Here is a 27,275-nt window from a genome sequence, read left to right on the forward strand (position 1 = left end):
GTTCTCTACCCAAAAGGGTTCTGGGTGCTTCACTGTAAACTATGTTAATAGCTGGGCTGGACAGATTTACGGAATCGGGACATACGTAGAGGAGAACAGGAATATAGTGATAAAGCCCAAGATCAGCCATGATTTTATTAAACAATAGAGCAGGCTTGATAGACTTCATGGTCCACTCCTGCTCCTATTTCTTGTGTTCTCATGCACACCCTTATAAGGCACTTTCCTGTATGTTTCTTGTTTTTAAACTATGTTGCACTCAGGGTAACATTAGTTTCTGTTCTCATTTTTCTACAGCTAATGTTAGCAACTTCTAACTGGAAATGTAAAGTGGGGGTTTTTATCTTTTTAAATGATTTCTAGAGTCCAGGTTTAAGATGACTGAACAAGTCAAATTTTTGAAAAAAAAATGATCTTTGAAATTCCACCCATTTTTCCAGGAAAACTACAGATGTTTGATCTGACCTATCATTTCTTCATGCTGCCTCATTTACCTTTCATCTACATTCACAAACCTGCTTCATTAATGACCATCCCCCCCTTTTAAGGTCAGAAGTGGACATGTTTGTTTATGATTGCACAATATGCAGTGCAATTTGATACCGAAGCAGCTTATTCCCATATAAAGCAAGACCTTGACAACATTCAAGCTTAAGTAAATGGTAATTAAAATTCACACCACTCAAGTGCAAGGAATAACACATCTGCAAATGAGACAATCTGTGTCTCTTTGACATTCAGTCATGTTTCTGTTGCTGCATCCTCCAGTATCAACCTCCCAGGGATTACTACTGATCACAAACAATGCTGCAAACATATAAATATTATAGCCACAATAGCATATTAGAAGCTAGGTATTCTGCAGTGAGTAGCTCACCACCTGACTCCCCAAAATCTGTTCATTATCTGCAAGACGCTAGCCTGGAGTGTGAAGCAAAAGTCTTCGCTTGCCTGGATGAATGCATTTCCAATAACACTCAAGAAGCCTACCAAGCAATCAGGACGAAACAACTTTTTTGACTGGCACCCAATCCATCATCTTTAATATTTCATTCCCTTCACCACCAACATACATGGAAGCAGTATCTACTATCTATAATACGCACCATAGCAACTCTCCAAGGCTCTTTAACAGCATTTTCCAAATCCATGACCTCCACCAGCTAGGAGGACAAAGATAGCAGATCTGGACACCACCACCTGTACATTCCCTTCCAAGCCACGCACTGTCCTGACCTGGAATTGTATCTCTATTCTTTCACTTTGCTGCATCAAAGCCACAGAACTTCCTCCCTAATAGTATGGTAGATCTACTCATGGCAGATGGACAGCAGTAGTTCAAGAAGGCAGCTCACTGTAATTTATTGACAATTGGGGATTGGCATTAAATGCTCACTTAACCTGCAATGCCACATTGTGCAAAAGAATAAATAAAAATTCATCCAAAACTAACAGTAACGCACTCCCAGTAAATAATTCAACATCACTTGGACTAACATTGGTCAAGCTATGGGTATATGCACTTAAACACATGCAGACAGCATGTGTCTTCTAACTTCTGTGAGATCTTCTATCAAGTTGTAGAATCAGTAAAATGTTTTGCATTGACTGAGGCTATTCAGTTCCTCAGGTCAATACTCGCACTCTGAAGTAATAACCCACTTAATCCTGAGCCCCTGTCCTTTGCCAATACTCTTAAATTTCTCTTTTCCAAATATTTATCCACATCACTTTCAAAACTATTGGCTCAGATTTTGTTGTAGTAATGACAGTGGAAGTCTCACATTTGCTGCCATTACGCCATCAAAACTGACAGCAACTTCCAGAGTCCACTCCGCATAAAATAATACAGAAATCTAGGACCTGCAGTAAGTTTATGTGTTCCTCCAGAGGGTGTGTTGTTGAGGCATTTTGAGATCGCACCAATGGCAAACAACTGAATTTACAAGAATTTCCACTTTAACACTGTGCCTCTTAGTATTAAAACCCTTAAAGGCTCACCGTATTTCATGAAATGGATTTGGGTTTTTAATGGCATAAGAACATCAGAGTTATTGCTAAATATCCTCACAGTGGCCTTGAAATGCTAATTTTATCTTTTTATAATGTCAAATTTCTCCATGATAAAATGTTCCTGGTATTTATGTTTTGTTAAAAAAACTCAAGTTTAGCTCCTTTTTTTATTTCAATTAATCATTTATTATATTATCTGAGCATTTAAATTAAATATCAAGGATATTAAGTTTTAGTTTGCTACATTTGACACAATTACTGCTTCCCTGCTTGCTGACATCACAGCTGTGGATGTCTGGATATCTCCTTAACTCGGCAAGAGATACAACATGCCTTTGGGTGTGCTACAGTGTTCATTAGAGCTATGTGGCCAGTTTTCTTAGTGGTTGTTGATGAATGCCCTTGCTTAGTTATTTACTTTTTTATGTTGGCTCACAGAATGTGGGCATCGCCCGTGGGGTCAGCATTTATTGCCCTAATTGCCCTTGAGAAGGTGGTGTTAAGCTGCCTTCCTGAACTGCTGTAGTCCATGGGCTGAAAGACAATCGCTGTGGTATTAAAAAGGGAACTCCAGAATTTTGACCTAGTGACAATGAAGAAATGCAAAATTCAGTCCTATTTTCATCACTTTTCTTTGTTTGGCATTTATTTGGGCACAATAAGTTAGTCTATGGGAAGAAAGAAACAGGCAGTTTAAAGTGAGGGACAGGAAGGAAGACGGTACTGATTGACAAGTTCACTGCAATCTACATTGACACTACTAAACAGCTTGAAAGCCTCTTAAAGTGCCCTTTGAATAATCACATCTTTCATGTCAGCGCCAATGAATTAGTCTTATTCATATACCGATCGAGATACCTTTTAAATGTTGTAATTGTGCCAGACTCCACCACTTCCTCTGGCATACATTCCATACACGCACCACCCTCTGCATGTAAAAGTTGCCCCTTAGGTCCCTTTAAAATTCTTCCCCTCTCACCTTAAACCTATGCCCTCTAGTTTTGGACTCCCCTACTCATGCGAAAAGACAATGACTATTAACCCTATCCATGCTCCTCATGATTTTATAAATTTCTACAAGGCCACACAATATGGTCCCTCTTCTGATGCTGCAGAAAAATTGGCTTAACCCTATTCAACCCCTGTCTATAGCTCAAACCCTCCAAGCCCATCAACATACTTGTAAATCTTTTCTAAAATCTTTCAAGTTTAACAACGTATTTCTGAGCAAGGGTCACTGGACCCAAAAGGTTAACTCTGATTTATTTCTCCTCAGATGCTGCCAGAACTACTGAGCTTTTCCAGCAACTTCTGCTTTTGTTCCTGATTTATAACATCCACAATTCTTTCAGTTTTTATTTACGTATTTCCTATAGGAGGGAGACCAGAATTGAACACACTATTCCAAAAGTGGCCTTACCAATGTCCTGTACTGTCACAATGTGACTTCCTAACTCCTATACTCAATGTTCTGACCAAGAAAGGCAAGAAATCCTATGTCTTCTTCACTACCCTGTCTACCTGCAACTCCACCTTCAGGGAACTATGAGCCTGCACAATCTAGATCTTTACCCTAAAGTGTATAAGTCCTGTACTGATTTGCCCACCAAAATGTAGCAGCTCTCTTTTATCTAGATTAAACTTTACCTGCCACACCATAGCCCATCGAGATCCCTTTGTACTCTGAGGTAACCTTCTTTGCTGTCCAAGACACCAACAATGTTGGAGTCATCTGCAAACTTACTAACATACCTTCTATTTTCATATCCAAATCATTTTAAAAAATGACAAAAAGCAGTGGACCCAGCAGTGATCCTTGTGGAGCAACACTAATCACAGGCCTCCAGTCTGAAAAACAACACTCCACCACCACCCTCTGTCTCCTACCTTCGAACCAATTTTGTATTCTAATGGCGAGTTTTCCCTATATTTTGTATGAGCTTGGTACTTGCAGAAATTCTAATGAACTTTCTCCAAAGTCATATTTGTTCCAGCCATGTTTCCCATCATAAATGGGAATGTTCCCATTTTGTGCCTTTTATCAACTTTCTGCTATAGCCCTGTGGACTTTATTTTGTTCTGTGTGTCATACAACAACAACTTGCATTTGTAGCCCATCAACAAACCTGAAAGACAGTCAGACTTTGTTGCATTTTATAGCACCAAAATTCGTCATTCAGCCTGAACAGATGAAGTGGTAGATGCAGGTAAAGTTACAACATTTAAAAGACATTTAGATAGGTACATGAATAGGAAAGATTTAAAGGGATGTGGGCCAAACTCAGGTAAATGGGATTAGTTTAGTTTGGGAAACTTGTTTGGCATGGATGAATTGGACCAAAGGGTTTGTTTTCATGTTGCATAAATCTATGACTCTATAAAAATAATCTCCCAATTGCTCCCTTATCCCTTAATGTGATGATCATCAATTTATGATGTTCAAGGGGAGGAGACAGCCTAGTGGTATTATCAAAGGACTGCTAACCCAGAGACCTAGACAATTTTTAGGTAACGTAGGTTTGAATCCTACCGTGGCAGATGGTGGAACTTGAATTCAATAAATATTTGGAATTAAAGAGTCTAATGATGACCATGAATTCTTTGCTGATTATTAGGGAAAAGTCCATCTGGTTCATTAATGTTCTTTAGGGAAGGAAACTACAGTCCTTACCCAGTCTGGCCTAGGTGTGATTTGAGATCCACAGCAATGTGGTTGACTCTGAATTAAGCAATTAGGAAAGAGCAAGAAATGCTGCCTGACCAGTGATGCCCTCATCCTGTGTGAATGAATAAAGAAAAATTACCAATATTATCAGCTTTTCTGAATATACTTCATTCAAACCTCTCATAATTTTGAACTGGCTCTCATAGAGTCGTACAGCATAGAAACAGGCCCTTTGGACCAACTTGTCCATGCTGATCAGATTTTCTAAACTGATCTATGAGGTGTGTTAACCATGAGAAACTGGCTCATATCCCTGTACACCTTTCCCATCCATGTACCTATCCAAATATATTTTAAATGTTGTAATCCTCCAATGAAAAAGTATCACATTTTTCTACTCCCACCTCATAACCAAAACTGCTGATTAATGGCACCAGGTGTTTTGGAGTCATCGAGTCATAGATTTGTACAGTGCAGAAAAAGGCCCTTTGGTCTATTGAGTCCACATAAACAATAACTGCCAAGCAAGGTGCACTAACCCCAATTTTCTGCTCTTGTCCCATATCCTTGAATATTATGATATTTCAAATGCTCATCCAAATATTTTTAAAGGTTTCAAGGTTTTCAGACTCCACTACCTTTCCAGAGAGTGCATTCCAGACACCCATCACCCTCTAAATGAAAAGTTTTTTTCTCAAATCCCCTCCAAATCTCCTGCCACTTACTCTAAAACAATGCCCTAAAACTATGATTCCTCAATCAAGGGGAACAGCTCCTCCCTACTCATCCTGCCCAAAGCCCTCATAATCTGCTACACCTTGATGTCTCCCCCCAGCCTTCTCTGCTCTTAAAAGAAAACAATTCAAGCCTATATAATCACTCCTTTAGCTCCATCCCAGGCAACATCCTGGTGAACCTCCTCTGCATCCCATCTAGTGGTATCAGATCCTCCTGTAGTGAGGTGACTAGAACTGTACACAATATTGCAGCAGTGGCCTAACCAACATTACCTCCTTGCTCTTACATTCTATGCCACAACTAATAAAAACAAGTGTCCCATTTGCCTTCTTAACTATCATATTCTTGAGCTCTGCCAACTTCAGGGATCTGTGAACAATTATCCTAAGAGCCTTCTATTCCCCTGAGTTACCAGCATTCAGCCATTCATTAAATTTTCGTCATCTCCGTTCTTCTTCCAAAGTACATCACCTGGCACTTATCAGGTAAAATACTGCCCATCTGACTAATTCATCTACATCTTCTTGTAACCTACAATCATCTTTTTCACTATTAGCTACCTGACCAATCTTGCTGTTGTCTGCAGATTTGTTTATTTCCTCCATATTTTCACCTGTATAGGTAATATATATATAGCAAACAATAAGAGTTCCAGCACTGATTGTTGTGATACACTGATGGACACTGGCCTGCAGTCACTTGAACAGCATTCTTCCACGAGCCTTTATGTCCTATTACTAAACCAGTTTCTGATCCATCATTGATAATGGGAACTGCAGATGCTGGAGAATCCAAGATAACAAAGTGTGAGGCTGGATGAACACAGCAGGCCCAGCAGCATCTCAGGAGCACAAAAGCTGACGTTTCGGGCCTAGACCCTTCATCAGAGAGGGGGATGGGGAGAGGGAACTGGAATAAATAGGGAGAGAGGGGGAGGCGGACCGAAGATGGAGAGTAAAGAAGATAGGTGGAGAGGGTGTAGGTGGGGAGGTAGGGAGGGGATAGGTCAGTCCAGGGAAGACGGACAGGTCAAGGAGGTGGGATGAGGTTAGTAGGTAGGAGATGGAGGTGCAGCTTGGGGTGGGAGGAAGGAATGGGTGAGAGGAAGAACAGGTTAGGGAGGCAGAGACAGGTTGGACTGGTTTTCGGATGCAGTGGGTGGAGGGGGAAGAGCTGGGCTGGTTGTGTGGTGCAGTGGGGGGAGGGGACGAACTGGGCTGGTTTTGGGATGCGGTGGGGGAAGGGGAGATTTTGAAGCTGGTGAAGTCCACATTGATACCATTGGGCTGTAGGGTTCCCAAGCGGAATATGAGTTGCTGTTCCTGCAACCTTCGGGTGGCATCATTGTGGCACTGCAGGAGGCCCATGATGGACATGTCATCTAAAGAATGGGAGGGGGAGTTGAAATGGTTTGCGTTGTTTATTGCAAACCGAGCGGAGGTGTTCTGCAAAGCGGTCCCCAAGCCTCCGCTTGGTTTCCCCAATGTAGAGGACGCCACACCGGGTACAGTGGATGCAGTATACCACATTGGCAGATGTGCAGGTGAACCTCTGCTTAATGTGGAAAGTCATCTTGGGGCCTGGGATAGGGGTGAGGGAGGAGGTGTGGGGGCAAGTGTAGCATTTCCTGCGGGTTGCAGGGGAAGGTGCCGGGTGTGGTGGGGTTGGAGGGCAGTGTGGAGCGAACAAGGGAGTCATGGAGAGAGTGGTCTCTCCGGAAAGCAGGCAGGGGTGGGGATGGAAAAATGTCTTGGGTGGTGGGGTTGGATTGTAGATGGCAGAAATGTGGGAGGATGATGCGTTGTATCCGGAGGTTGGTGGGGTGGTGTGTGAGAACGTAACCTACAAAGAGGCAGGCATCCCTACCTACGTCCGTGACACCACCCATGCCCTCCACCTCCTCCAGGACTTCTAATTCCCTGGCCCCCAACACCTCATTTTCACCATGGATGTCCAGTCCCTAAACACCTGTAATCCGCATGCTGATGGCCTCAAGGCCCTCCGCTTCTTCCTGTCCTGCAGGCCCGACCAGTCCCCCTCCACTGGCACCCTCATCCGCCTAGCCGAACTCGTCCTCACCCTCAACAACTTCTCTTTCGATTCCTCCCACTTCCTACAGACTAAGGGGGTGGCCATGGGCACCCGCATGGGCCCCAGCTATGCCTGCCTCTTTGTAGGTTACGTGGAACAGTCCCTCTTCCGCACCTACACAGGCCCCAAACCCCACCTCTTCCTCTGTTACATTGATGACTGTATCAGCGCCGCCTCTTGCTCCCCAGAGGAGCTCGAACAGTTCATCCACTTCACCAACACCTTCCACCCCAACCTTCAGTTCACCTGGGCCATCTCCAGCACATCCCTCACCTTCCTGGATCTCTCAGTCTCCATCTCAGGCAACCAGCTTGTAACTGATGTCCATTTCAAGCCCACCGACTCCCACAGCTACCTAGAATACACCTCCTCCCACCCACTCTCCTGCAAAAATTCCATCCCCTATTCCCAATTCCTCCGCCTCTGCCGCATCTGCTCCCACGATGAGGCATTCCACTGCCGCACATCCCAGATGTCCAAGTTCTTCCAGGACTGCAACTTTCCCCCCACAGTGGTCGAGAACGCCCTTGACCGCGTCTCCCGCATTTCCCGCAACACATCCCTCACACCCCGCCCCCGCCACAACCGCCCAAAGAGGATCCCCCTCGTTCTCACACACCACCCTACCAACCTCCGGATACAACGCATCATCCTCCCACACTTCCGCCATCTACAATCCGACCCCACCACCCAAGACATTTTTCCATCCCCACCCCTGCCTGCTTTCCGGAGAGACCACTCTCTCCGTGACTCCCTTGATCGCTCCACACTGCCCTCCAACCCCACCACACCCGGCACCATCCCCTGCAACCCGCAGGAAATGCTACACTTGCCCCCACACCTCCTCCCTCACCCCTATTCCAGGCCCCAAGATGACTTTCCACATTAAGCAGAGGTTCACCTGCACATCTGCCAATGTGCTATACGGTATCCATTGTACCCAGTGTGACTTCCTCTACATTGGGGAAACCAAGCGGAGGCTTGGGGACCACTTTGCAGAACACCTCCGCTCGGTTCGCAATAAACAACGCAAACCATTTCCACTCCCCCTCCCATTCTTTAGATGACATGTCCATCATGGGCCTCCTGCAGTGCCACAATGATGCCACCCGAGGATTGCAGGAACAGCAACTCATATTCCGCTTGGGAACCCTGCAGCCCAATGGTATCAATGTGGACTTCACCAGCTTCAAAATCTCCCCTTCCCCCACCGCATCCCAAAACCAGCCCAGTTCGTCCCCTCCCCCCACTGCATCCCAAAACCAGTCCAACCTGTCTCTGCCTCCCTAACCTGTTCTTCCTCTCACCCATCCCTTCCTCACACCCCAAGCTGCACCTCCATCTCCTACCTATTAACCTCATCCCACCTCCTTGACCTGTCCGTCTTCCCTGGTCTGACCTATTCCCTCCCCACCTATCTTCTTTTCTCTCCATCTTCGGTCCGCCTCCCCCTCTCTCCCTATTTATTCCAGAACCCTCACCCCATCCCCCTCTCTGATGAAGGGTCTAGGCCCGAAACGTCAGCTTTTGTGTTCCTGAGATGCTGCTGGGCCTGCTGTGTTCATCCAGCCTCACATTTCATTATCTTCTGATCCATCAAGCCAAGTTTCCCTGAATTCCTTGTGCTTTAAATTTCTCCATCAGTTTTCCATGTGGGACTTTGTCAAAAACTTTGCTAAAATCCATATAATCTATATCAACTGAACTGCCTGATCCACACACGATCACACTTTCGAAAATTCTGACAAATTTGTTAGACATGATCTCCCTAATTAACCCATGCCTTTCTAAGTGCATATTAATTCTCTCCTTCAGAATTTTCTCCAATAGTTTCCCTACAACTGACGTGGACTTATCAGTCTGGAATTTCCTGATTCACCTCTAGCACCTTTCTTGAAAAGTGGAATCACATCACCCATTCACAGGATGTGAGCAGAATTTATTGCCCATCTCTAATTGCCCAGAGAGCAGCTGAGAGTTAACCACATTGCTGTGGATGTTCAGCAATCTGAAACGCATTTCTTTCAATCTTCCGTTGAAATAACTGAAAATGGAAACTAGGAGAAATGCATAGGCGCCATACACTATCGTCTCAAGCTAATATAACCCCAATATTCAAACTGCATCTTCAGCAATGATTTCTGTGCTTTCCCTCTGAAAGAGCTGATGAGACAAACTTTAGTGAAACATCCGAAGCTTCTGTACTGGCATTTATTGCGGAAAAGGCAGAAATCTCGTCATGGATATTGTCACACCAACAAACTCAGCCCATACTAACTACATATTTCGAACAGAAGGGCTAACGCGCACCTGCCTGGCCTGCTGCATTCCTCCAGCTCCACACTGTGTTATCGCTACCACCTTAAGTGGGATACTTTATGGAAACTGTGCCCAGTTTTGTCATGGTCACTCATATAATATATTAATTCTCCCATACTTAGGGTTCACATAATGCAGTTGAACTGTTTTTTTTGCCACGGACGAAGTCGGAAAGAAATGAAAACCATTTGCTAAAATGTTCACTTACAGTGCATAATTGCTTGAATTTCATATACAGGTGACAGCACCAATGCCCCCTGAAAATGTTTCGGCATGCAGACACCCTTCACCTCAGCAAGCCTCACTCTTCTTTTGGTCAGGATTTTCGATTCCACGATGTCTTTAATAGTATATAGCTTGTTGTCTTCACATTCATAAAACTCCCCTTTCAAAGCAAACGACAGTGCAACGTGGACCTGCTCAAAATCTCCATCCACAATACAATTTGCATATTTGTGTCCCTCACGAAACTCAGTGGATGTGACTGTTATGGGGTCTCCCTTTCCAATTACAAAATCATCTGTGATGATATCTTTAAGGGACTGAAAGGTGATCAATTCTGAACGCTGATTTTCAATATCTAATGATTTAATGATTTCCTCAACTGATGTGTAAGGGTATCCATCGGGAATAAGCTTGAAGTGCCCTGTTAAGAAATAAAAAAAAGCTTAATTATTTCCCATGTCATTACTCTACATTCCCAAAATTTACCCGTTCGAACACAGCTCGCGGACAAGTGGGATTTGAACTGGGATGTTCTGATTTAGAAAAGGGACATAATTGTTGCGCAACAAGACCCTCAAAATGACATTACTTCATAGATTATTAAAAGTACCTCAGTTAAAAGAAGGCTGGAGATTTAAATAGATATTTTCTAATCAACCCGTTCAGAGATGAGACACCGCAAGTGCAATTTGATTATAATTTTGCTCTAGAATTACACCGGATAAGTATACATGGCGTTAAGAAAATACAGATATTTTTCCAGTCAACTCGTTGAGAGATGCTATCACAAGCCTTTGAAGAAGATGGGACTTAAACACAGATCTCCCGACTCAGATGTATGCCACAAAAGTCGTAGGCGATTAAAGTACTGATCCAATGTCAATAAATTTCACCAGAGCTGCTTGGATAAATATAGTGAATTTTACTCTCTAAATTGATACTTGGCTAAAGCCAAACAGAATTCTCTGGTGAAATTCAGCAGGTAGGGCAGCATCTGCAAAGACAAAGCAGAGTTAACGTTTCTGGTCCAGTGACCCTTCTTTAGAACTAACGGTAAGGTCAGAAAAAGTGGAACACATGCTGAAGACAGCGGGGAGAGGAAGAAGGCGTAAGTATCTCCAACTATTCGCTTAGTCCATCCCCCGTCTTCAGCATATACACCAATTCTTCTAGCTGCCAATAGTTCTGAACAAAGATCACTAGAGACAAAATGTTAACTCTGCTTTCTCTGCACAGATGTTGTCAGACCTGCTGAGATTCTCCAGCAATATCTGTTTTTTCTTTCTGATTTCCTGTTATTTGTTTTACTTTGGTGCTTAATTAAACCAAACGCGTATGTGAGAAAAGCCAATTGTAAAGTAAACAATTTGAATTAATGGTACAATTGCTGCAATATTAAATCCATTAAAGGAGGTGAAGTAACAACTTTCTTCAAATCACTGCAGAGTTGTTGAATTAAGGAACTTTAAAACTGCAGACTTTTTTTTGGCTTTGGCATTGCAGAACACCATATTGCCTCAAGCCAACATTCAAATACAGATGTTGCATTGAAAGGCAGGCACCAGGGAAATAAACACTAGCATTCCTCGGCCCGTACCTTACTTGTGAACTCTCACCTGATGCCGGTCTTTAATTTGGCTCTCCAACAATCCTCAAAGGAACATGAGAGACTCATTAGGATATAAAGGTCCAGGGGCCTATATATAAGGTGGACTTATTGCCATTTTAGTTTTATATTAGCACACAGTGTCTCCCTTCTCACATCCCACTTCAAGCACCCACATTGGGGATATCTTGACAGTGGATTTACATCATCTCTCCTGTGTCACAATGAAAATCTTCCCAATCCAATTCTTGCTAAAAGTAGTTCTAAAAATGTAAAACAAAATATGTATTTCTCAGAGATAAATGTGAGGCCTTTCCTAAGACTTGATCAGAAAGGAATATTTTAATAAAAAGTCAAAAAAGTCCATATGGTAGAGGAAAAACACACAAATCTGAAATACATATCAGCCAAGAGCTGCTAAAATGTACATATTCCAGAAACACTAACCCTTTTATTTTCAGAAGCTTCATGGCCAAATAGAAATGCTCAATTCAAAGAAACAAGATTTGATGGGAAATTCATGCTCATCTGTGAATTTGATTCATTCTCTGTTATGATTTCATTGGTTTTCAAACTTGTTTATCCTTCAGGCATTCATGTCATGGAAATGACCAATGACCAATAAATAGCCAACTGACACCCCCACCCCATGTACCTCAAAACCCCTCCCATATTGAGGTCTCCACAATATTCTGAATAAGCTCTTGAATCTCTGCACTTCAACTAGGGACTGACTGGTTCAATAACCAGACTACAAAGACATGGATTCCTGGAACCCGTTAGGATAACCTTTGACTGGAATCAGATGATCCCCTTGACTAACTGTGGTACCAATTCCTGATTAGCCAGAATTCACCTTAATCCCACTAAGAACTTTGAATTTGACTTTCAGACATAGCCATTTGTTTGTCATGCATGCAAAGCATCCTTGCAATGTAAGCAGCTGGTACATAAGTGCATGTGTGACATAATTCTATCAATGTGCTATACCGGAACGTGTCCACCCCCTGAACTCCTTATTGCTGTGAACAGTGACACGCTGTCCGCCTCTCCTCCTCTTAAAAAGCAATGCAAGACATGGAGACTGGTAGCCCCCAAGTAAATCTAAAGGGAGTGAATACTAAGAAACAAAGCTAAAAGTGATAAGAGATACCTATACATCCCTGTGCGCAAATTGTCTTGGCAGAAGCATGCAAGTTATAGGTGTTCCTCAGCTCCGAAGTGAAGTCCTGAAAGGGTGAATTGATGTGTGAGTTAGTCTGAAAGTAGTCATGGCGATTCACTTGGACAAAGGGTGGAAAAGGTTGGTGTACATGGACCATGGAATGATGTAATGAAGACAAAATTGTCTGAGAAACAAATGGTAAGCTGCTGCAGCAGTCAGGTTTCTGCTGTGAATTAGATGTCGGGAATTGGGAAGGAGAGGAGAATTGGAATATTATTTAAATGGTGACATATTCATGCCTAACCAAACTTGTTCTTACCCTTAACAACTTCTCCTTCAACTCCTCCCACTTCCTCCAGCCTAAGGGGGTGGCCATGGGGACCTTCATGGGCCCAAGCTATACCTGCCTCTTTGTAGGACACGTGGAGTAGCCCCTCTTCCATTGCTACACTGGCCCCATCCCTCAACTCTTCCACCACTATATCGATGACTGTATCGGTGCTGCCTCCAAATCAGTGCTCCAACTAGGAGTTTGACCAGTTCATCAACTTTACTAACACCTTTCACCCCAACCTCAAATTCACCTGGACCATCTCCAATACCTCCCTCTCCTTCCTGGACCTCTCTGTCTCCATATCTGGTGACTGCCTTGAAACCAACATCTATTTCAAGCCCACTGACTCCCACAGCTACCTCGACTATACCTCCTCTCACCCACCTTCCTGCAAGAATCTAATCCACTACTCCCAATTCCTCTGCCTCCTCCACATCTACTTCCACGATGGGGTGTTCCATTCCCAATCATCCCAGATGTCCTCTTCTTTCAAGGACTGCAACGTCCCCCCCCCCCCGGTGATCGAAAATGCTCTTGACTGCATCTCTTGGGTTTCCTGCACCTCTGCCCTCACATCCCCTCTCCGCAACATAAACAAAGACAGAATCCCCCTTGTACTTGTGTATCACTCCACTAACCTCTGTATTCAAGGTATCATTCTCCACCACTTCTGCCACCTGCAATCCAACCCCACAACCAAAGATATATTCCCCTCCCCACTCCTATCTGCCTTCCGTAGCACTGCTCTCTCCGCAACTCCCTCATCGGCCCCACACTCCCCGCTACCTCCAGCACCTTTCCCTGCAACCGCAGTAAGTGTTGCACCTGCCCTACACCTCCCCCATTCACCTCCATCAAAGGCACCTTCACATCGGACAAAGGTTCACCTGCACATCTGTCAATGCAGTCTATTGTATTTGCTGCTCTTGTTGTGGCCTCCTCTACATCAGTGAGACCAAGTAGAGACTTGTAGACCGCTTTGTAGGGCACCTGCGCTCTGTTGGTGACAAATGACAACACCTTCCAGTTGTGAACCATTTCAATCCCTCTCCCACTCCCTGCATGACATGTCCATCCTTGGCTTCCTCCAGTGTCACAATGATGCCACCCGGAAAATGGAGGAGCAGCACCTCATATTCCGCCATTGGGGCTACAACCCAATGGTCTTAATGTGAACTTTACCAGTTTCAATGTCTCTCCACCTCCGGCCTTATCCCATAACCAACCCATCCTCTCATCCCTGCCTCCTTGACCTGACACAACCTGTCCAACTTCTCTCCCTGATAACAAAGTGTGTAGCTGGATGAGAACAGCAGGCCAAGCAGCATCTCAGGAGCACAGTGCTGCTTGGCCTGCTGTGTTCATCCAGCCACACACTTTGTTATCTTGGATTCTCCAGCATCTGCAGTTCCCATTATCTCTGATCACAACTTCTCTCCCTCTTATCCACTCCTCCCACCTCACTGACCAATTCCCACCACTGCCTTTTTGTACTCACCTATCACCATCACACCCACCTTCCCCACCCCCACCCCTCCTCTCTCTGTTTATTTTGGAGCTTCCTTCCGCTCCCCATTTCTGAAGAAGGGTCCCGACCCAAAACGTCAACTTTCCTGCTCCTCTGATACTGCCTGGCCTGTTGTGCTCCTCCAGCTCCACACCATGTTATCTCTGATTCCAACATCGGCAGTTCTTACTATCTCCGTCATATGACCCCTACAGTGTGGGAGCGGGCCATTTGGCCCATTAAGTCCAAACCAACCCCCCAAAGAGCATCCCACCCAGTCCCAAGGCATTACCCTGCATTTCCCATGCACAATCCACCAAGCCAGCACATCCCAGTACCCTCTGGGCAATTTAACATGGCCAGAGACAAGAATATGCCATCTCAACACAGGCAATCACCCTAGGCTGGAATGAAACCCGGGGGTCCCCGGCGCTGTGGGATAGTGGTGCTAACCACCGAGCTCAGCCACTGTGCCAGTGGGGAGAGGAGAATTGGAAGCTGTGTAGAAAATAGGTGCAAATGCACTGAGCTTGGATTGTTGCCATTTTTCAGCTGGATTCTGAAATCACGATTCAAATCTTCATGGAAATTTGAAATTGATTTTGACATTGAGTTTCAAGTTGTTTCGTTTTTACACATTTCCGACCATTATTTGTTATTTCCTATGCCACTCAAGGGAATGGAAAATTTTACCATTGGAATATCAACAACTGCAAGTCCTCCTCTAAGAATTGCAGTATAGAATACGCAGCAGGCCAGACAGCAAAACTGAAAATAGACTGAAAATATCTCAGTAACTTTCTCCAGCCCTACAAGCCTCTAAGAATTTCGACTTTCTCCAACTCTGACATTTGGTATGTCACCAAATTCCTTTGTCTCTTGCCATATCTTCGGTGGTCTTGGCCTTATGCTCTACAATTTTGTTGCTAAAATTCTCAACCTCTCCATTTCTCTATTGTTCCTTTAAGAGGTTCATTAAAAAGCAGCATTTTCACCACTCTTCCTATGTCACTTTATTGAAACAACAAAATTTATGCTCTTTCATGCTTCTATGAAGCAATACATTCATGCTCACATGCTTTGTTAAAGGTACAACGTACATTTTTATTCTCAATCACAGAGTGTGGCCATCGCTGGCAAGGTCAGCATTTACTCCCCATCCCCAGTTCCCCTTGAAAAAGTGTTGGTATGCCAACACCTTGAAATGCAGCAGCTTGTGTGTTCATGGTATTCCCACAGTGTGCAAGGATAGTCCATGCAATAATGAAGGAAGAGCAACCATGATGGTGTGTAATCTAGATGGGAATTTGAAGAATAACTTTGTTGTTAAGATGAACTTTGTGTAATTTCCTTTCACTTAGAAGGATCCTGAATGTATTTGAGGGAGATAGCAAGAATTGCAGATGCTGGTTTCAGAGACAACACATTGTGGAGCTGCAGGGACACAGCAGGCTCCTCATCAGAGGAGCAGGAAAGTTGATGTTTCAGGTCGGGACCCACTTTTCTGAAGAAGGGATCCAACCCAAAACGTCAATGTTCTTGCTCCTATGATGCTGCCTGGCCTACTGTGTTTCTCCAGTTCCACACTGTGTTGTCTGTAAGTGTAATTGTAGTTGTGATTTGAGTGTCGTTCCTAATGGAGGCAGCGTTGGAGCATCCGTTATTTACATCATTTGGAAGTAATTGCATTTAGAGAGGCTGAAGGATGGTTGGTGTTATGAATGTTACACAGGTGAATCAAAAAATCATAACAGATTAACACCAGAGAAGAGAGATGTTGAGTCTGTCCAGAGTCTTTTTCAATGCATCCTTTATATTTGTGGTCTACAAATATTAATCCAATTCCATTTAAATGCATTAACTCTGCCTCATTCGCAACTGTTGTTAAAGCATTCTGTGTTCCAATAACCTACAGTATGGAAAAATAATCTTTTAAGTTTTGGGTTTTGAATGATAGTCTAGTCTTGGGGAATTCTGAAATATGGTTCAGAATGTTTCCATCAATCTCATGTCATTTTCTAAAGCCAATAGAGGAGGAAATAATTATTCACAAAATTTGTAAAATTCAACTCTATAACATTCTACTCTAAAGACTGTACAGATGTTAACACATTAATATTGAAAATTCCTAGGTATGAAACATAATTATTGAACAATGATAATGACAATGTAATGAGACGGAACAGCATGGTGTTCTTTTAACAAAGGTGAGAGTACCAGAATAAATCTCATATACATTCACTGTCCATATTTTCACAGGCAACTCTCTGGAGCTCAACCTATATTATTTTATTGAGATCCCCTGCTGATGAGGAGCATTCATTTCTGGAACGAGAGTGGATGCAGCCTTCACTGAATCCAGAGGCAGAGCTCCACAAGTGATGTCGCTGTTCAAAAAGTGATGTAGGGCAAGAAAATTGGCAGCCAGGGAAACAACTTTACAGACTGAGTGAGTCGTACCAAGATGGAGTTAAAGTGCAATGCCCTTATTTTTGCTGTTTTGTCATTTGCTAGGTCATGAGAGAGAGAGAGAGAGAGAGAAGTCTGATTTGGTGAGCAGTGGATAAGATTGAGTAATTGCTTCCTAGTTTATTGTGTGTCGTTAATAAGGTTCACCCAGCTCCGTGGAATGCTGCTCCTGCAATAGGTGAGAAATGAAGGACATTTCTAGTTTCCTTGGTAATTGCATACACAGCAGGTGTGTTGAGCTGTAGTTCCTAATTAGCTGCATGGAGCAGCTGGAACTGTGAATGGACTCACCATGGAGCATCTGTGAGGATGAGGACATCATGAATAGTACATCTAGTGAGCTGGTTGCACCACAATTAAGGGCTAAACTGGCAGAAGAGCATTGGGTGACCACCAGTAAATGTGGGCAGCCTGTGCAGGCGTCCCTGTGGCCATTCCCTTCCTAAACCGATGTTCCGTTTTAGATACTGTTAGGGGGATGTTTCTCAGGAGAATGCAGCCACAGCCAAATTTGTGGCACTATAGTTGTCTCTGCTGCACAGCAGGGGAGGAAAAAGGCTGGAAGAACTTTGGTGATTAGGGACTTGATCGCAAGGGAAATTAAAGGTTGTTCTGTGGCAGCAAATGAGACTCTTGAATGATATCTTGCCTGTCTGTTGCCAGAGTCAGGGATGTCTCAGAGTCACTGCTGGGCATTTTGATGCAGGAGGGTGAACAGTCAGCAGCTGTGGTGCATGTCAGTACCAATGACAAAGGTGGAAAAGGTAACAAGTTGCTGCAACAGAAATTTAGAGAGTTAGATAGTATATCTGCTTTTAGGTAGTGTTATTGCTGGATTACTCACAGTGCCAAGTGCTTCTGAATGTGCAAACAGGACGATAGGTCAGATGAACACATTGCTTAAGGGTTGATGTGTGAGTGAGGGCTTTAGATTATTGGATCATTGGGACAGCTTCTGGAGTAGATGGGAGCTGTACAAGTTGCACAGGTTTCAACTGAACCAGAATGGGTCTAGTTTTCTTGCTGGGAGGTTTACTTGTGCTGTTGGGAAGGTTTTGAACTAATTTGGCAGTGAGGTGGGACACAGAGTTGGGAGCAATGTTTAATCATATGAAAAAAGAATACTTAGGATATTTTAAGAAGACATGGCCAGAGTAAAGACATGGGAGGTCCAAAAAGCTAAATTATATCTATTTTAATGCAAGGAGCTTGACTGATAAGGGAGATGAACTTAGAGCATTGATTAGCATGTGGGACTATGGTGTTGTTGCAATCACTGATACATGGTTGAAGGAAGGACAGTGCTGGTGGCTCAACATTCCAGTGAATAGAAGTCTCAGGCATGATGGGGAATGGGGTTGTAAGAGAAGTGAGGCCATATAGTAAGGGAGGTGTCCTAGAAAGGTCTTCCTAAGGCCATCTGGGTGGTGCTTAAAAGTAAAAAAAGGGGTGATTACCTTGCTGGGGTTATACTAGAGGCCTTCCAACAGTTAGAGGGAGATAGCGGAGCAGTTATGTATGCAAATTACAGAAAGGTTTGAGAGAGAGATATTTATAGTTATTGGGATTTCAACTTTGCTGATATTAATGAGATTATCTGAATGTGAAGGAATTACATGTGGTGGAATTTATAAAGTGCATCCAGGAGAGCTTTAGGTAGTTGTACATAGATAGTCCTACTAGAGATGGAGTAGCGTTAGACCTCATTTTAGGGACTGATGCGGGTCAAGTGGTTGAAGATTTAGTCGATGACCATTTTGGAAATAGTGATATAACTTTGTAAGTTTCAAAGTCTTTGCAGAAAGGGATAATAAGAGTAAGGAAATTAAGTATCTAAATTGGAGTAAGATCAATTTCAATATCACTACATAGGATCTGGCAAACATAGACTGGGGCAGGTTATTTTTTGTTTTTTCATTCATGGGATGAGTGTTTCACTGGCCAAGCAGCATTTATTGCCCATCCCTAATTGCCCTGAGGGCTGTTAAGAGTCAACCACATTACTGTGGGTCTGGAGTTGCATGTTAGCCAGAGCAGGTAAGGATGGCAGTTTTCTTTCCCACAGAACATCAGTGAACGAGATGGGTTTTTTTCCTGACATCAGCTATGGATTTATGGCCATCATTAGACCCTTAATTCCAGATATTTATTGAATTCATTTTCCACCAGCTGCCATTTACAGGTAAGTCTAGATTTGGAAAGTGGGAATCTTTTAAAAAGTAGTATAGTGAGCATTCCTGTAAGAGTGAAGGACAAGAGCGGCAAATCTAGGGAACGTCGGATGTTAAGGGATACTGTAGGTTTGCTAAAGAAAAATATGAAAGCACATTTCACATACAGCACATTTAAATCAGGGAAGGCCCTTCAAAAGTATAAAGTGTAGGGTCGCCTTAAAAAATGAATTTGGAAGGTGAAATATCATTGGCAAATAAGATCAAGAGAAACCTGACTAAACCTTTTATAAGAATATTAAAAGTAAGAGGATTACCAAGGAAAGAGTAGGACTTATTAGAGATCAAAGGGGCAACCGACCATGGAGCTGGTGAACGTGAGTGAGGTCTTTATTGAATATTTCTTGTTTGTCTTCACAAAAAGAGAAAGACACTATAGCCAAGGATTTCAGTTGGGATGATGAGGTTCTAGAACATGTTAAGATTAATAAGAAGGAGGTATTAGATGTTTTAGTGGGCAATAGGATGCATAAATCCCAAGGTCCCAATAAGATGTATCTCAGCTGCTATTGGAGGCAAGAGAGGAGATAGCTGCATTCCTGGCAGAGCTATTTAATGCTTTGCTGGCCACAGGTGCAGCGCCAGATAACTGGAGGACAGATAATTTGGTTCCTTTTTACATGAAAGGCAGCAGGGATAGACCAGCTAATTACAGACCAGCAATTAAAGAAGGGCAGCATATTCCCAGGTAATTACAGACCATCGATTCCCATCATACTCACTCCTTTTCTTTGTCCCATTACAGAAATAAATAGCCTATCCACCTACACCCGCCCTTCACAACCCCCATCATTCTCATGTCTCCACAACATCCTGAATAGCTGTCTTGAATCTCTGTACTAGAACTGGGGGACTGACTGTGGCCAAATACCCAGACTGCAAAGACATGGATCCCTCGATCCTGTTAGGATAACTTGCGTGGCTAACCAGGACCAACCCTTTGACAAGAATCACATGACCCCCTTGACAAACAGTGGGAGCGAACCCCATGCAACCAGAATGCCGCTTGATCCCACCAAGAACTTTGACTTTGGTCATTTAGTTATGCATGCAATGCATTCTTGCAATGTAAGCAGCTAGCGTATAAGTGTGTGACATTGATATATCATGGTGCTATACAGGAACATGTCTACTCCCATGACTGCTTATTGCTCTAAACTGTGACATGCTGTCTGTATCTCCTACTGCTAAAAAGCAATGCAAGACACAGAGACTGATAGCCTTAAAATGTGAGTACTAAGACACAAAGCTAAAAGTGATAAGATGATCCTTTGCCGGAAAATGAGATGCACGTATGGCCCTCTGCAGAAATTGACTTGACAAAATCTTGTAAGTCATAGGTGTTCATCAGCTACAAAGTGAAGTCTGGAAAGGCTGAAGTAATGTATGAGGTAGTCTGAAAGCAGTTGTGGTGACATGGTGAGACTGGTGATTTGCTTGGACAAAGGGTGGAAGAAGATGGTGTACACTGACCATAGAGTGATGTTGTAATGAAGACAAAATTGCCTGAGAAGCAAATGGTGAACTGCTGCTGCAGCCAGATTATTGCTGTGATTTACATGTCAGGAATTGGGAAGGAGAGGCAAATTGGAATCCAGGGAGAAATGAGGTGCAAATGCATTGAACTTCGATTGTTGCCTTTATTTTTAGCAGGATTCAGAACTCACTGTTTAAACCTGAAGGGAAATTTGAAATTATTTTTCTTGACATTTGAGTTTGTGATTTTTCTTCATTTATGCCACATTTCCCCCAATTTCTTGCTATTACCCAGTGCCAATTAAGGGAATAAAAAATTTTACCAATAAAATGTCAACAACTGCAAGTCCTCCTCTAAGTCACATAGCGTCCTGACTCAGAATTATATCTTTGTTTCTTCAGTGTCACTGGGCCAAAATCCTGGAAGCTTCCCCTAGAAGTCTACCTACACCACATAGACTGCAGTGGTCCAGGAAGGCAGTACTTCACCGTCTTCACCAGGGCAATTAGAGATGGACAATAGACTATGTTCTACCTTTCAAAATTTGCAACCCTTGAATGAATAGAAAAATGCTTGTTCTCACTAGACATCCACAAGTATGGAGTCTCCAGTTGAAGTCATTAGATACTGAGCAGGAGTGAGGATCCTCCCCTGTCATGTCTGAGCACTGAGATATTTTGGCTTAGGGCAACTGGTGTCCTCGCTGCAAGCTAAGAATGCAGCACAAACTACTTCCAATGGTCTGTTTGGTTTGGCAGTGCATCATCTATTGTGTTCATGCCCTTAGACTGTGAGCAAAATATACGCTATGTTTTGAATCTGAAAGTGTGGATTCACTGATCGCACATTCATAACAGAGATCCTGTCATAAACATGGGAGGACAGGAATAGGAGAAGCATCAACCCCTCAAGCCTGCTGTGTCATTCAGTGGGATTGTGGCTGATCTATATCCTCACTCCATTTCACTAATTGCCTCCAAATACCTTCACTTTCTTATCAAGTAAAAAACTATCAGTCTTTGGACGAGAATTATTAATTGAAAACACAACTTTTGTAAGTGAGTGCCACATTTTTACAAGTGCTTGCCTGAAGAAATGTTTTTTAATTTCTCTCCTGAATGGCCTGGTACTGATTTTAAGATGGTCTCTTTCTCCTAGTCTCCCCCCATCAACAGATTAAGTTTGTCTCTCCTGTAGACTCTTTAAAAAGCTACATCAAATCATCCCTTAATCTGCCAAATTTGAGTAATTACAAGTCAAGTTTATATAATGGCTCCCCGTAATTTAATCAATTTGATACTGATAAGAATTATGTAAATTTGGTGAATGAAAAGAAATAATAGAAAAGAAGAAAAAGATATTTTAAAAGTGTAAAGAGAATATGTAGAAAAAAAATCACTGGAACAGGCGGGAAATATGGGATAATCACACATAAATTTAAAAATACAGAAATCAAGTGAAATATTCAATACTGTGAACCCTTTTGAAAATGAAATATTTCCAGACATGGCCACTGTTGGCTGCCACACTCCACCTCATCAAATCTATCAACTTTAACAGAGGTGCAATTTCATTAAAGCTGCTAGTCCCTGTCTGACAGCCAGTTCTTGACTTGAGGTCAACAAGTAATCTGAAGTTAACAATCAAGACTCAGATTAGAAATGATAAAGAGGCTGGGTCACTTTTCGCTTGTAAACAGAGGGTAGAGGATGACATAATACATGCGTTTAAACTTCTGAACGGTTTTGATGAACTAGGTGCAGAGAAATGTTATCCAATTGTGGGGAAAGAAAACTAGATATGAGATAGTCCATATGAAATATTTACCAAAATAATTAAATGGGGAATCAGATAAAATCAGTTCATTCAGAGGGTAATGAAAATTTGAAACTTGCTAGTACTGAGAGTGGTTTGAAGAAAATAGTATGGATGTATTTAGAGGGAAACTAAATCAGTACTTGTGGGAGAAACAAAGAGAACAGTATGTTGATAGGCTAAGTGGAGTGTAGGTGACAGGTGGGCTTTGTGACATGTAAGCCCTAGTACAGACCTGTTGGGCTGAATGGCCTGTGCATGTGCTGCAAAAGCTAAGTAATTCTATAAATATTAAGTGGGAGGGCAGACAAACAGAACTGGCTGACACAAGAAAATCAAATAGCAGCAGAGTCTGTCATGAACTCTATCTATAAATGGGGAACTAAACCAGGACATGGTCAGAGAAAAGAACATGTAAGGCAAGCAATGACAAATCAAATTGCTTGAAGACATCTTACTGACATGCCATGTTTGAAAAGAAGAACATGAGTCAAACTGAAATTTTAGAGATTATTATGAGTAACAGTAAAAGTAAATAAAAGCAACACGTTCAATGTTTAAGCTGAGTTGGCAAGTCTTCTAACACAATGGTTAAGAAGAGATCAAAAGGCAAAAGAGACAAATTTGTACAGGGCCACAAAAAGACAGTAAGAAACATGTGATATGTGAAGGTAGACTGAGAATAAGAAGTAAAAGTTTGAAAACAATGCAATAAAAATATGGATTATAGTAGTGGCAAGAAGGTTTTAACTATTGGAAGAGCAAATGATTTGGAGGACTGAGGGAGAAATTGCAGCATAAATAAAAATAAATAAATTCTGAGAATAGACAGCAGACCAGGCAGAAACATTGAAAAGAGACTGAAAATATCTCAATAACATTCTCAAGCCCAACAATATTCAAGCCTGAATGATTCTGACATGCTGCAACTCTGACATTTGGTATGTCACCAAATTCCTTCATCTCTGGCCATATCTTCAGTGGTCTTGGCCTTATGCTCTGCAATTTCCTTCCTAAAATTCTCAACCTCTACAGTTCTCTATTTTCCTTTAAGAGGCTCCTTAAAATGCAGCACTTTCACCACTTTTTCTATGTCCCTTTATTGACACAACATTATACCCTTTAATGCTTCTATGAAGTAATATATACATGCCTACATGATAACAAAGTGTGAAGCTGGATGAACACAGCAGGCCAAGCAGCATCTCAGGAGCACAAAAGCTGACATTTCGGGCCTAGACCCTTCTTGGCCTGTTGTGTTCATCCAGCTTCACACTTTGTTATCTTGGATTCTCCATCATCTGCAGTTCCCATTACCTCTATGCATGCCTGCATGCTTTGTTAAAGGTACTACATATATTTTTATTCTCAATCACAGAATGTGGCCATCATTGGCAAGGTCAACATTTACTCCACATCTCCAGTTCCCCTTGAGGAGGTGGTGGTATGCCATTATCTTGAAATGCAACAGCTTGTGCATTGAAGATATTCCCACAGGGTGCAGGGATAATCCATGCAGTAGTGAAGGAAGGGCAGCAAGGATGGCATGTGATTTGGATGGGAATTTGAAGATGGTGGGCTTTCCATTTTCCTTTAAAGGAAAGCAACACCTGCAATAAAAATAAAAACCAAAAGATCTGTGGATGCTGTAAACCAGGAACAAAAACAAAATTGTTGGAAAAGCTCAGCAGGTCTGGCAGCATCTGTGGAGGAGAAAACAGAGTTAATGTTTTGGGTCTAGTGACCCTTCCTCAGAACTGACTGTGGTTGGGAAAACATCAGTTTATATGCAGAAAATAGGGAGGTGGGTGGGGTAGGGAGTAAATGATAGGATAGATCCCAAACAGAGAGGAAGACAGTTGGACAGACAAGAGACTTGCTAACATCAGGCTAGAGGGGGGCGAATAGTTGTTAATGGGACCTTGTAGTGACTAAGTGTGTAGTAGCAGGCTATGTGGTAACAAGACCTGGTGTGTGGGGTTAGGGCTGCGACATGGGAGAGTTTAGGCCCTAAAATTATTGAACTCAATATTGAGTCCGGAGGGCTGTAGGGTCCCCAAGCGGAAAATGAAGTGTTGTTCTTCCAGCTTGTGCTGGGCTTTACTGGAACACTGTAGCAAGCCAGAGACAGAGATGTTGGCCAGGGAGTAAGGTGGTGCATTGAAGTGGCAGGCAACAGGTAGTTCAGGGTCTTTTTTCCAAGCAGAATGTGGTCTCCTCTACATTGGAAAAATCTGCTCGCAGAAAATACCCTGAACTATCTGTTTCCTGCCACTTCAATGCACCACCCTGCTCCCTGGCCAACATCTCTATCTCTTGCTTGCTGCGCTGTTCCAGTAAAGCCCAACACAAGCTGGGTCCACTTGGGGACCCTACTGCCCTCCAGACTCAATATTGAGTTCAATAATTTTAGGGTCTAAACCCTCCAAATCCCAGCACCCCCCACCCCAAACACCACGCCTTGTTACCATATAGCCTGCCACTACACACCCCATGTTGTTAGTCACTAACAGTCCCCATTAACAATTATTCACCCTCAGAGCCTGATCGTTAGCAATTCCTTTGTCTGTCCAAATGTCTTTCTCTCTCTGTGGGATCTATCCTATCATTTCCTCCCTACACCAACCACTTCCCTATTTTCTGCATTTAAACTGACGTTTTCCCAACCACAATCAGCTCTGAGGAAGGGTCACTAGACCCAAAATGTTAACTCTGTCTTCTCCTTCGCAGATGCTGCCAGACCTGCTGAGCTTTTCTAGCATCCTGCAATAAAAAGTTGTTGGTTGGTGCTCCCAGGTCTTTCGACTTTGTGCTCACTGAGAGTAATCATGAGATTACCATAACAGCAATAGAGGCTGCAGCTTGACCAGCATGGGGATGAGCTAGGGCTATATTACATCTGGAAGAGCCTTCTCCACTGTGTATTAGACTTTGTTGTTAAGATGAACTTAGTGTAATTTCATTTCACTTGCGAGGATCCTAAATGTAATTGAGATTGTGTTTTGAGTCTTGTTCCTAATCAAAGCAATATTGGAGCATCCATTATTTGCATATCTGGAAGTAGTTGCATTTAGAGAGGCTGAAGGATAGTTGATGCTATAAATGTTACTTAGGTGAATCAAGAAATAACAGAAGAGATCTGTTGAATCTGTGTGGAGTCTTGTTTCCATGAATCCCTCTATATTTGTGGTCTTCAAATGTTGATCCAATTTCATTTAAATATGTTTAACTCTGCCTAATTAGCCACTGTTTTTGAAGCATTCTGTGCTCCAATAACCTGCAGTCTGGAAAAATGATCTTTTAAGTTTTGGAGATAGTGGGAATTGCTGATGCTGGAGAATCCGAGATTACAAAGTATAGAGCTGGATGAATACAGTAGATCAAACAGCATCAGAAGAACAGGAAAGCTACTGTTTCGGGTCTAGATTGATCTTCAGAAATGGAGGATGGGAAGGGGATTCTGAAATAAATAGGGAGAGAGGGGAAGGAGGATAGAAAATGGATAAAGGAAGAGATAGGTGGAGAGGAGACGGACAGGTCAAAGAGGTGGGGTTGGACCCAGTAAAGGTGATTGTAGGTGGGGAGTTAGGGAGGGGATTGTTCTGTCCAGGGAGGACAGATAGGCCAAGGAGGCGGGATGAGGCTAGTAGGTAGGAGATGGGGGTGGGGCTTGAGGTGGGAGGAGTGGATAGGCGTGAGGAAGGTCAAGTTAATGAACCGGGAACTTGGGGACTTGGTTTCCAGGTAGTTGCCAGAGATTGAAACAGAGAAGTCCAGGACAGAGAGAGAGGATGACCTCTCTGTTTCCATCTCTGGTAACCACCTGGAAACTGATATCCATTTCAAACCGACCGACTCCCACAGCTACCTAGAATACACCTCCTCTCACCCACCTTCCTGCAAAAATTCCATCCCCTATTCCCAATTCTTTTGCCTCCATCGCTTCTGCTCCTGAGATGAGGCATTCCACTCCCGGACATGCCGGATATCCTCGTTTTTCAAAGACTGCAACTTCCCTTCCACAGTGGTTGAAAATACCCTCGACCGTGTCTCGCATTTCCCGCAACTCATCCCTCAAACTCCCTCCCTGCAATAACAACCAAAGCAGAATCCTCGTCATCCTCACGTATCACCCCATCAACCTCCGGATCCAACGCATCATCCTCCAGCACTTCTGCCGCCTGCAATCTGACCACACTACCAAAGACATTTTTCCCTCCCCATCTTTATTTGCTTTCCGGAGGGACCACTCTCTCTGTGACTCCCTTGTCCGCTCCATACTCCCCACCAGCTTCACTATCCCTGGCTCTTTTCCCTGCAACCACAGGAAGAGCTACACCTGCCCCTACACCTCGCCCCTCACCCCCATCCCAGGCCCCAAGACCTTCTGCATCAAACAGATGTTTACCTGCTCATCTGCTAATGTGGTATACTGTATCCGCTGTTCCCAATGTGGCCTCCTCTGCATCAGGGAAACCACACGGAGGCTTGGGGACCGCTTTGTGGAAACGAACCATTTCAACTCCCCCTTCCACTCCTTGGATGACATGTCCATCCTGGGCCTCCTACAGTGCTACAACAATGCCACCTGAAGTTTTCAGGAACAGCATCTCATATTTT

General features: G+C 43.2%; 1 protein-coding gene and 1 long non-coding RNA gene across 4 annotated transcripts in view; one reads left to right on the forward strand and one right to left on the reverse strand.

The window, feature by feature from the left end:
• Positions 1-17,101, forward strand: part of LOC132210932 (uncharacterized) — a 30,256-nt gene extending 13,155 nt beyond the window's left edge. Inside the window, exon 3 of the long non-coding RNA XR_009447187.1 lies at positions 16,923-17,101. This is a non-coding gene — a long non-coding RNA (uncharacterized LOC132210932). The remainder of the gene's footprint in view (positions 1-16,922) is intronic.
• themis2 (thymocyte selection associated family member 2) overlaps positions 1-27,275 on the reverse strand; it is a 109,911-nt gene that overhangs the window by 44,213 nt on the left and 38,423 nt on the right. For all 3 annotated transcript variants that reach the window (XM_048557871.2, XM_048557874.2, XM_048557872.2), the window contains exon 3: positions 10,035-10,472. In XM_048557871.2, the coding sequence (XP_048413828.1) occupies positions 10,035-10,472 (438 nt within the window). The remainder of the gene's footprint in view (positions 1-10,034; positions 10,473-27,275) is intronic.

Source organism: Stegostoma tigrinum, chromosome 24 (assembly GCF_030684315.1).
Source record: "Stegostoma tigrinum isolate sSteTig4 chromosome 24, sSteTig4.hap1, whole genome shotgun sequence".
Lineage (NCBI taxonomy): Eukaryota > Metazoa > Chordata > Chondrichthyes > Orectolobiformes > Stegostomatidae > Stegostoma > Stegostoma tigrinum.